General features: G+C 36.7%; 1 protein-coding gene across 1 annotated transcript in view; it reads right to left on the bottom strand.

Moving 5' to 3' along the window:
* The window catches only part of gcm2 (glial cells missing transcription factor 2), a 31000-nt gene extending 18598 nt beyond the window's left edge, over positions 1-12402 (bottom strand). Inside the window, exon 1 of the mRNA XM_061713750.1 lies at positions 11976-12402. Coding sequence (XP_061569734.1) covers positions 11976-12068 — 93 coding nt within the window. The 5' untranslated portion in view covers positions 12069-12402. The remainder of the gene's footprint in view (positions 1-11975) is intronic.
* Between the last annotated feature and the right edge of the window lie 561 nt (positions 12403-12963).

Raw genomic sequence — 12963 nt, forward strand, 5'->3', positions numbered from 1 at the left:
ACCAGGACTACATATATCATCTCAAGCAGATCTGAAGCCAGGATAAGAGAACCCAGGACTAGTACTGTAGATCTGAAACCACGATTAATAGAGCTTAAACCAGGACTAGAAGAGCTTAAACCAGGAGTAACAAAGCTTCACCAAAACCAGGAATAAAAGAGCTGGAACCAGGTCAAGAGAAACCAGGACTAGTATAACTGAAACCAGGACTAGTATAACTGAAACCAGGACTAGAACAACTGAAACCAGGACTACAAGAGCTGAAACCAAAACTAGAAACATCAGGACTAACAGAACTGGCACCAGGATTACAGGAACCAGCACTAGCAGAACTGAAACCAGGACTAGTAGAACTGAAACCAGGACTAGTAGAACTGAAACCAGGACTAGTAGAACTGAAACCAGGACTAGTAGAACTGAAACCAGGACTAGTAGAACTGAAACCAGGACTAGTAGAACTGAAACCAGGACTAGTAGAACTGAAACCAGGACTAGCAGAACTGAAACCAGGACTAGTAACGGAAACCAGCACTAGCAGAACTGAAACCAGGACTAGTAGAACTGAAACCAGGACTAGAGAAAGCAGATTTCCTCTTTAAACTGGATGTAGCTGATACTCTAAACTGAGCTAGGTCGATAATAAACTATAAAACTAAAACGATGATAACTAAAACGATAATAACATAACAAAATGAGTCTTTCATAACACATGAATTGTTGCTTTATCGGGTCTTTGTCCACAGCTCAAAACCCTGTACAGCACTTAGGGCCTGATTTACTAAGATCCTAAATAAAGAGTACTAAATTACGTGTGCACTGAAAAAGTTTGCACGTGCTGTTGTTGTGTGTTTTGCGGGTGATCAAATAAGAATGCTTGCGCAATTGATAACAGGTGCAAACCGCAGTATTTAAATGAGGTGTTGCGTGTCTTACGGTTTGCGCCATGGAGAGTCTGGATGGAAAGCAGGATAGTCGCAAGCGCAAAATGAAATTTGACGAGTTGGAGTTAGAGATATTAGTGGAAGAGGCAAATAAACACATTCATGAACTACAGCAAAGAAATTTAAACATTACCAAAAGAAACGCAATATGGGAGAAAATCTGCGATAGAATAAATGCAGTTGGTAAGACAAAAAGAACGGCAGATGAGGTTAAAAGAAGGTGGCAAGATATAAGGCGAAGAACTAAAGAAAAAGTGGCCTTTAATAAAACTTGTGCAACCATTTTTAAAATAGCATGCAGCAGAATGAAGACTCTCTCTCTGCGTATTCTTTGATTTTGGCGATGTCGCCTCCTTGCCACAATAACAGCAGCCATCCCTGCGTAATGCTGGGCAGATTAGTACCTTCCTTTCGAACGTATTAAATGCAGACGCAATCACAATCCCCGCAACTACTTTCTGGCTTGGTAAATCTCATTGCGTGTGGTAAATTACCCTATTTGCATCTTCCCCTCCCAGTATTTAGCGATTTCTGGGGGGTACGCCCCATATTGATTATTCATCAGCGCAAAAGTACTAAATGAACAGCGTGTGCTATTTTGCTCATTTGAGAGACGCAGTCGTCTTTGCACGCTGTTAGTAGATCAGTTTGCACATTGGTTTGCGGGTGATGTCAAGTTTGCACACGTTTTTACGCACGCAAACCTTTAGTAAATCAGGCCCTAAGTAGCTAAAGTGATGGCAGCTATGATGAACTGATGGTAATAGAGATTACTTCACAAAAGAGATAAGAAATGAAATTATGAATAAAGTGGTTGGAGTTATTATAGATTCATGCAAACAGAAGGGGTCTTTGCACATGTTTTTTTCTACCAAAGTTTGGGTGAGAGCGAGGGGAGTCAACACTTTACATAAAAGCAGCATGGGAAGCAGAACTAAAAATCTAAATACAAGACGAGGAGTGGGAGCACATGGGTGAGACACAATGTACCTCCATAAACCCATTAACGTGGAGGGAATACTACGGAAAAACCTAACTCATTATTTTATGACACCAGAGATGAAGTCAAGGCAACCCGCTATATAACTGCTGCTGCTGGAGGCTGTGTGACTGCAGACGCACACTGTGCACGTCTTCTGCAACCGTACAAAAATAACTTTATACCTGCAAAATGTCAAGTGGGTTGGAAATAATGTCTTGGGGTATGGAATCCCAAATGCTTGTTTATTGAAGTTTCTAGGGAACATTAAGAAAATGTTTACCTGATGAAAATATGACAAGAACATGACAGGAACCTGACAATAACTTGACAGGAATGAGACAGGAACATGATAAGAACATGATAAGAACATGACAAGAACACGATAAAAACACGACAAGAACATGACAAGAACACGACATGAACGGGACAAGAACACGGCAAGAACACGACATGAACGGGACAAGAACACGGCAAGAACACGACATGAACGGGACAAGAACACGACATGAACGGGACAAGAACACGACAAGAACACGACAAGAACACGACATGAACGGGACAAGAACACGACAAGAACATGACAAGAACACGACAAGAACACGACATGAACGTGACAAAAACATGACAAAAAGATGACAATAATATGACAAGAACATGACAAGAACATGATAAGAACATGACAAGAACACGACAAGAACACGACAAGAACACGACAAGAACACGACAAGAACACGACAAGAACATGACAATAATATGACAAGAACATGACAAGAACATGACAGGAAACTGACAGGAAAAACTGCAATCAGTTCAATCAGACCAAGTAAAACACCTAAGATCATCCATGATCCTGAAGGTGACGTGATCATGTGATCAGAACGAAGGTCACATGACCACCTCTGCACACAGACCAGCCATTTCCTGTCCTGAGGTTTTTATGGAACCCAGTTTTGTCCTGTTTCTAACCTTATATGCTGTCATGTGACTCACGTTTGTTTAATTTTAGGTGCATTCATATCAGATAATAGTTCAAATTAAATTGTTTGTTTTTTTATATATATATATATATATATATATATATATATATATATATATATATATATATATATATATATATATATATATATATATATATATATATATATATATATATATATTTGTCAATTTTTTATCCTTATGTCCTTGTCTGTTATTTCTCTAAATGCGACAGGTTTAAGAAACAATGTTAAACACAAAGCCATATTTTGGTTTTGTAAGCAGGTTAGTGCAGATAATCTTTGGTGGAGACTTTAATATTGTGTTTGATAATTGTTGAGCTGAATCTCAGGAATGGAACTCCACTTCCCAGAATGCACCAGTAGCAGCCAGCAGGCTGCTGGTCACCTGATCAGTCATTATCACTGATTTGAACACCTGAGAAAGACTGAGGGAAGCTCAGTTAGTCAAACCAACAAACTTCAGAGGGAAGAAGCTCCAAGTCACTCATGGATTCAGTCCAAAGACGCCAATGGTCCCTGAAATGGTTTTATTTGCTTTTATAGTTTGTGAAATGCTGCTTAATATGATCAAGTTTATGTTTAACTGCTGTGTAGATTAATGTTTAATGAAAGCATTGCAGCATTGACTTCATTGGGTTTGCACTAAGATGATATTTCATTTATCAGTAAGAAAATATTTCATTTTGAGTTTGAAAATTAAAAGTATAGAATACAGTATATAGAATATATTGTTGAATATAGAATACAGAAGGATAATTCAAAGGTGGAAATGTTACAATCCTTTACTAAAAATGTGGAAAGTTCATGAAATAAGATTTTTCTTTATCCCATTTAAAAGGTTTAAAAGGCTTAAAATGTAGGAAATTCATGAAATTAGATTTTCATTATTCAATTTAAAAGGCTTAAAAGATTTAAAAGAACTTTTGTTTCTGTTTTTAAAGGGTTACAACCTATTGTGATGAAGTGACCAACCAACCAACCTAAAGAAAAATAAAAGTATGAGTTGGAAATTGGAGTTATCCTTGCGTCCTTTGGAGGGAAAAAGAGGTGGACTTGACAATAATTGCATGGACAGGTGATTTCTGGGAGTTTGGACTCTTCTAACTCACATGTAAGGATGTTTCCACAAAGATTGAGTGTAACTGATTCTTGGAGGGTTCTCATCCTGCTCAATCAGCAGTTCCATGGTGGAACAAACTCACACCTGGATCTGGAATCGTCTGTCTTCTATGCCAGAGGCTAGAATAGCCAAAAAAGTGTTTAATTGGGATAAAACACATAACTATCCTTTGTGTCAGGGAATAAATTAGAGCTGGGTATCATCACTGACCTCCCGATACGATACGATTCCGATACACTAGGTCCCAAGACGATACGATTTCCGATACGATTCGAAATCGATATTCTGGTTACAATAAGGGAATAACATGATCCTTCCACGCGCCACGTCCGGCCAGAGAAACCCCAAACCCAAAGAAGCAGCCTGCTCACTCCTCAAGTAAGGAGGAGACTTGAGCTCAGTGCAGGGCTTCCCGGGGTTGGTAGATGGAGCAATGCCCAGGACTGACTTAGGTAGGAGCACTGGGTGATAACATGGGGGGAAAAAATCGGGATTCATTTTTTATTTTTTTTATTTTTTATTTTTTTAATCGATACTTGGATTTATGTGTCGATAATCGTTCCTACAGATGCATATCGATAAAATATAGATATTTTTAACCCACCCCTAGAATAAATGCTATTTTTAATGAAATTGATCTACAACATATTTTTATAAATGGTCAGCGGTGTAATATTCACTATGTGAAGCGTATGTTCTTTGAGTATTAAAAAAAATGGGCCAATGACATCTGGCATAAACCGAAATTTAGAACTTACTTAGGATGAATAATAGTTATTGTCCTGAACCTTATGCGACTTTACCCCTGGATCGATCAGAAAGATCATTACGTATCAATTACGAACTGGGATTCTCCCTCTGGCCATAGAAACAGGTATAACTCTGTTCCTGAAGAGGAAAGACTATGGAGTGTTTGTGATTTAAATGTTGTTGAGGATGAACTTCATTTTTTGTTTTATTGTCCATTATATGATGAAGCCAGGAAGCTTTTATTTCAGAAAATGTAAGATTGTAAACGTGAGTTGTTTTGGACTGAGGATGATGCTAAGTTGGAATGGTTTTTCAGAGAGGTTTTCTCTATAGCTACCTTTTTATAAACGGAGAAAGGACAAATTATATGGAAACTGAGAAAGGATCTGTTATTTATACGTGGAATTTATAATTTTGTGTTTTTGTTTGTAGCAGCTGATGTTTGTTTGCTGGCGTAGTTTATCTGTGTCTTGTAAGCCCTTATAGGCTGGAACCTTAGAGGTGTATGACACATGAATAAATAACCATTCATTCATTCACGGACCAGGCACTCGCGCAGTGATTATTGGCTTATTTCAAAAGACTTGACAGAAGGTCAAACGGATATTTATCATTCTGTTATCAGATCACAGAATAATTAACTGTTCCTTTGTCATCCTTGAGCACGAAAACCCCAGGGTTTATAAATGAACAGATTGTTTTTAGGTATAATGTTCATAATTATAACACTAGAGGTTCCAGTCAGCTCAAATCACCAATTCCAAGGACCAATCATCTTAGATCTTTTATTTATAGATCAGTGACTTTGTGGAATAACCTGCCTCAAAACCCCTGCTGCATATACATCAAATTAACTTTTAAAAAGAATCTTAAAGTCTCTGTAAAGTTTTTGTTGTTTTGTTCTTTTTGCATTCTGTATTTAATAGTTTTCTTTAATGTAATTTTATCTAGTATCGAACTTATCATTGTGCATTGAGTTAAATCATGTAATCACTTTGTATTTGCAATTGTATAATTCTGTATGTTTCTTTTTTGTGGACCCCAGGAAGAGCTGGTTGCTATGGCACCAGATAATGGGGATCCTCAATCAAATCAAATCTTTTGGGGCTAAAACATCATCAGTACTGTCCTTGAGCAGATAGATGGATAACGCTTCACTGGAATAAAGCTCTAGCTGAAAATATGCAACAACTGGAGCTTTTGAACTTGGTACAGTCTTTAGAAAATCCAGTATTTGTCAGAGAGAAGAACAGCTGATGAATGAAGTAATACATAATATTGCTTTTGTTTTTACTTCCAAACCAGTAAAGGCTCTGAATGAATGAATGAATGAATGAGAGACTTGCAGCACAGATCAGATGAGATCTGCAAGCGTAACGTTCTGCTTTCAAAGGCAGATTACTTTTGTAATATTGAATTTGACCCGGTCTTTGTACGTTTTGATCGTATAGAAACATAATTCCTACCATTGTAAGAATGAGATGTACCTGCTGTACTCTACTGCCCTTACTTTTAACAACTAGTGCTTTTTATTATTTTACCTCTTTTCTTATTTTATTTTCATTGTATTTATTATTTACTGTTTAATTGTGTCTTGCTGCTTTTAATGTTGATGTAAAGCACTTTGAAATACCTTGTGTTGAATTGTGCTATACAAATAAACTTTCCTTGCCTTCAAAGGCAGAAGTAATCTCTCGTCTAACCTGCTGCTCAATCTCCACACGTTAAGGAAACTTGTGAATCAATTCATACAATATTACACCCTTTTTTTTTATGGAAAAGCAAAACCCACCACCTATGGAAATCTGTCACTTTAAGTGACAAAGGTGGTTGAAGTTTTTTACTGATTTTGGCCCACTTAATACCTTCAAGTTAAACTGGATCAAAAAGTATCTGAAAATCCCCACATCGGTTTACATTTCATTTCACATCATGTGTTCTCCAGATAAGGTGGCTTTCATTTGCTGCCGCTCTGTAACTATAGCTTTTAATTACCATTAAAACTTGTTGAAAACGGTTTGAGCAGTACCACAAAGATTCTATTTAACAAAGAAAGTCAAAGAAATCTCATTTAAATTGATATGAAAAACAATATTTATCACAATTTAAGAAAGATTTAGATGTCAACTGTCCTTTCTGCCAAAAGCAGCCTGAAAGTGACTTATTTTGGTCGGGGGGATTCAGGGTTTACTGCTGACTCTTGTCTGATTCTCCCCTTTACTATCAGAATGTTGTTTTTGGTTTTCATCATTTTAATAAAAGGTAGTGATGCATTGCTTTTTAACTATGTTTTTATTTTTATTAAAGATTCACATACACAAACGCAATGCAAATTCATTAACAGAAAGCCTGAACTCTTTTACTTTAAAAAAAGAACTTGAACAGTACAGGACAGTCTTCATCAGAACACAACCTGATCAGCATCTGTAGCCTACATCTAAACTTCTTTATTTATGATCTGTTGTTTTTATTTCTATCAATTTACTTTCTCTTTATAATTTATATGTATCTCTCTCGTCTTTGTTAATTTTTCTTTCTTTCTTTTCAATCTGTGTTTGGATGTGTCGTTCATATCTGATGTTGCAGTGATTAACTGAACTCACTGAAGATGCAATAAATACATGTGTGTATATGTATATACCGGTATATACACACACACATATATATATATATATATATATATATATATATATATATATATATATATATATATATATATATATATATATATATATATATATATATATTACTAGTTCAGATTCCGTTTCGGACACACGTCAGTTCATCAGATCAAATCCCATGAAACAACAAGAACAGCTGTTGCGTAACTAACCAGTATTTTACTTTCTGGGATTTAATCCCAAAGAGAGCACGTTTATTTAATCCCCTTTTCTGCGCAGAAATGATTGATGGTTAGAAAGTGTAGATGAAGAGAAGGAGCTGATCACTGACAACACATGAGCGCCTTCATCTCAAGCATACACAGCATATACATCCATGAAATCAGGGAGTTCTTTACCACTATATGACTAAACTAACACAGAAATCAATATTCAAAAAGCAAATGAAGAAACACCTTGGAATATCATATGTATAGGATACCACACACTCACACACACTTATACAGATACATATACATACTGGACAGGGTCAGGTGTATTTTTAATCGTTTCATTACTGTATATTGGAATGTTTCATGTATGTTTTTTTGTTTTAAGATAATGATTTACACGTACGGTAAAGTTTAATGTAGGTTTGTCGTGTTATTTCGTTGTATGTCTTGTTTTTAACTATGTTTTAAATGTATTGTTTTTGAATGTGGACCCCAGTAAGACCTGCTGTGTTTAAGGGCATAGCTAATAATCCTTACAAATAAACTAATACACAAACTAATCTCAGCCTCCTCTTCATCAACGAACACAAACACCGAACTAATGGTGTCTTATTCTGACTAACTTTAATGTCTTTAACTTTAATGTTTAATTGTTTTGTTATTTCCTTCATGGTTCACATCAATTACTAAAACACTTTATGACAGTTTGCGACCTCGCTCAAATATGAATGATTGAATTCAACTTTAGGAACCCGCTTCAGAATTAAATAAGATTAATATACTCTCTCTAAAATATTACCTCATTTTTATCAAATAAATGTAACATCAGAGCAATTTGTTCCCTTCATTTTATGAACATAAAACCTGTTTTCTCCGAAGTTTTATCTTCGCATATGTTTCAGTATTAAACGACTATCTTTGTGTATTGATTTGGTCTTGAAAGCTAAAACTAGATTTTAATAAAAGAGTTTTATCCGCCGGGACCTCACACCAAACTCCATTTATATTTCACTGAATTTAAGAGTAAAGAAAACGTGTTGTTTACCTGTAGGCCCTAATTCATCTTTTTTTCTTTTTTATCATATTTCGTACCATTTTTGGCTTTTCAACGCTTTTTCTCCATATTCTGAAGGATTTTTTATCTAATCAATAACAATCACACTTATTTTGCATGACTTTTAATTTACACGTTCAGAATCAATATTTGAGTCCTGATGTTCTGATTTGTTTTTACTGTACCTTCATTTTTTTAACCTCCCTAAATGTTTTTTTAATGCTGTGATTCGGTTTTAAAAAACGAAACTACAACAGAATAAAAGGTTTTAATGCCATTTAATTGGCTGCGACCTCAAACCAAACTCCATTCAGATTTACTTGAATTTAAGAACATTCAGATTAAATTGGATTCGTTTTGTTTCTTCCTTACTTGCCTTTTTAAAAATTCTGGAGTTTTCATCAAAATCTGAACAATGTTGACTCGTATTTTCAATATTTCAATGAGGCTACACGTCTCCACATATTTAATTTCCGTGGTTTTAAACGTTAACTCTCTGCTGCAGCCCTGATTTTAATAAATATAGTTTAAAACGTGCAAAACGTTTCTTTTATTGATGTGATTTGCGCTCAAAAACGAACCCAAAGCGCGACTTAATGAAAGACTTGAATCGGCTGAGAGTTCCCACCAGACTCCGTTCAAATTTGACTAGATTTGAAAGAAAAGGCCTTTAATTCCTTTCTTCGGGTTTCTCTTAACCCTCCTTCATGTTTATTATTAAACCGACTCGGGGGAGGGTTATTCCGTTTAAGAAAATCTGATTTAATTCGTTAGTTGTGTATATGTTTACTTTTTGGAGCTGAATTTAAAACCTGTGATTTTAATTTAGGGTGTTTTATTTGAAGAATTGTACTCTCACAATTTTTACATCACATTAATAATAATAATAATAATAATAATAATAATAATAATAGTTCAAAAACCAAGTAAAAGAAGTCCAGTTTAAGCCTCTGAACCTGGGAGAGACCGGACCAGCAGCGTCTCTGCAAACACGCGCAACGGTCTCATGCAGCTAAAGACAGAAACCCCCTCACCCCCTTCAAATAAAAAATACATTAATAAATACATTTAAAAAAATAAAAAGAAATATATATATACACAGGACTGTCTCAGAAAATGAGAATATTGTGATTTTCTGTAATGCAATTACAAAAACAAAAATGTCATACATTCTGGATTCATTACAAATCAACTGAAATATTGCAAGCCTTTTATTATTTTAATATTGCTGATTATGGTTTACAGCTTAAGATTAAGATTCCCAGAATAGTCTCATATTTTTGAGATAGGATATTTTAGTTTTCTTAAACTGTAAGCCATGATCAGCAATATTAAAATAATAAAAGGCTTGCAATATTTCAGTTGATTTGTAATGAATCCAGAATGGATGACATTTTTGTTTTTGTAATTGCATTACAGAAAATCACAATATTCTCATTTTCTGAGACAGTCCTGTATATGCAGGCAAAAAAAAAAAGACAGAAACCCCACAATGATCCCAGAAAAACCCCAAACCAACCAAAGCACGACTAAATAATACTTTACTGGGCGCTGACAAGCAGACGTTGCTTTTAAATTGTGGTCCAACAGAAGTCTTTACTTTGACAGTAAACATGTCTCATGTCTTCCATCAGGGGGACATTTACAGGTTAAACGTGTCCCTGTGATGTTGGTTTCATGGACATCATGGACCAGAGACAGTCACGGACAGAAGAGGAGTCAGGAAGCTTGGTCTCAGTCGCAGGTCACGGTCCTCCAACAGGATAACGACCCAAAACACACAACCAGAACCACCCAGAACCAGCCAGAACCAAACACTGGACTGTTCTCAACTGTTCTCCCATAAATCCTAATCTAAGTCCTGTTGGACATCAGTGGATCCGCAGTCTGGAGAAGAAACCCTTCAGATTTACTTGAAATTTAAGAATATTCAGATTAAATGGGGCTCTTTTTCTTCATTACTTACTTGCCGTTTTAAAAGTCCTGCAGTTTTCCTCAAAATCTGAACAATGTTGACTCCTATTTTTTCTTGTATGGTTCTTTCATTTAGGCATTAACTCTCTGCTGCAGCCCTGATTTTAATAAATAGAGTTTAAAACGTGCAAAACGTTTCTTTTATTGATGTGATTTGCGCTCAAAAACGAACCCAAAATGCGACTTAATGTCCTCCGACAAGATAACGACCCAAAACAGAACTAGAACCCCCCAGAACCAAACACTGGACATGTGGAGAAGAAAGCCTTCAGACCTGAGACATGTGGACACGTCTGTCCCTCAGCTCTGGATTTCAGACACTCAGATGTGTTTTAATCTGATCCTAATTTCCATTTTTTGCTCCTGAATGGTTTTACTTTTGTTCCGATTTGGTTTTCAAAGCTTTAAAACATGAACAGGAAATCCCGACATTTGTTTTATGAAAATGTTTTCATCTGATCTGATGTTTTTAAGATATAATGTCATGTTTAATGTTGTCATATTTAAGAGTATTCTAATTCTTAGTGTCATGGCTATTACAAATTTACTAGAGCGACTCTGTAGTTTTGTCAGATCACACCACACTCCATTCCAATGTAGTCTAATTTAAGAGCATTTTAGGCGTCTGTTTCAAATTTAACTACATTTAATTCAGTACGGAAGATAAATAAATATAACCACAAACCAAGGTCTGTTGTTTTTTTTCTTCCTTTTTTCATTTTAGTTAAAGAAATCTAGGATTTTTTATTGATTTCTGATCCACAGAGCACATCGTTGTAAAAGCACCTGGAACTCATACGAGGATTTGAATATAATGGTCTATGGACGTTAAATAATAGTGTTATTTCCATGTTCGGTCATTGCAATCTGTAGTTTACTCCTTCTGATCGGACTTTTTTGTTGAAATGTCGTTTTAGTAAATATATTTATGTATTCTCTTTTTTATTATTCACGTTTTAAAACTAAACTGAAACCAGATTTTTTTTTCCACTCACCAACTTTTACTGAATATGTAAAAGTTGTGTTACTTTCAAACTCGAGAACGACCGTCCTTTTCTCTTTTCCTTTTATTATCATCACTATTATGGGATGAATTGAACTCAAATAAAAGAGTGGAAGCAGAGGTGGATTGTTCTGATCGATCAGAAATATTCCCGATAACAGAAACACAGCGCAGTTCAGATTCTGTTGAACTGGACGCGAAACAAAAAGACCCGAACTCTCTCTGGTGCTGAAACAGTGACCAGAGATCGATCAGCTGTGATCGGAGATCACCGCAGCCTTTTAGGTATTGATCAGCTGTGATCAGGCATTGATCGGTACCTGCGGGAGTTTGGGGTCGTTGATGTCCCAGGATAACTTCATCCCCACCGAACACACGCAGTCCGCGTCCTCGCGCTCCTCCGCCCGGGACATGGTCCTGGTCCTGGTCCTGGTTCTAGTTTTAGTTCTAGTTCTGGTCCTGGTTCTAGTTCTGGTCCTGGTCCTGGTCCTGGTCCCGGTCTTGTACTGGTCCAGATACGAGTCCTGCTCCGGGTTCTGCTGACTCCAGCTCTGCACCTGCTCCCAGTCCTGGTACGGTTCCTGGTTCCTGGTTCCTGGTCCTGGTCCTGGTCCTGGTCCTGGTCCCTCTGTAGTCCCACCGGTGCTGCCAATGCAGAATCTCTCTGGTGCAGAATCGGAACCAGAAACGGAGTGAAACTATGAAGGACGCAGCATGCAGACGAGAGGAAAAGAGAGCAGAGCTGCACCGGGGGTAGGACTGAAGTGAGGGAGGGACAGACCAGGGGGAGAGGAGGAGAGGAGGAGGAGGGGAGGAGGGACGTGAGAAAGTGAAGACAGACGGAGTGAGAGAGAAACAGAAAGAGACACAGAGAGTGTGTGTGTGTGTGTGTGTGTGTGTGTGTGTGTGTGTGTGTGTGTGTGTGTGTAGTGTGTGTGTGTGTGTGTGTGTGTGTGTGTGTGTGTGTGTGTGTGCGTGTGCAGTACTCGAGTTGTAAAAATAAATCAGGGGGGGTGGTGGATTTGATCATATGGACACAGATAATTTGTGCTGATTACAAATAATAAATGTTAAAATGTTTATACTGTAGATAGTAATACCACATTTGTTTATTGTTTATTTGTTTATTGTTTATTTTTTTACTACCAAAGAGCGAAATAACCGAATCAAATTCCTTGTTGGACAATGTTCGAACCTGGCCAATAAAGCTGATTCTGATTCTGATTCTGATAATATATTACAAATAATAGCAGTGACCAAAACACCTGCAGAAATACTGCAGGAATGACATAGCAGCAGTTAAATGCA

Source organism: Cololabis saira, chromosome 22 (assembly GCF_033807715.1).
Source record: "Cololabis saira isolate AMF1-May2022 chromosome 22, fColSai1.1, whole genome shotgun sequence".
Classification (NCBI taxonomy): domain Eukaryota; kingdom Metazoa; phylum Chordata; class Actinopteri; order Beloniformes; family Belonidae; genus Cololabis; species Cololabis saira.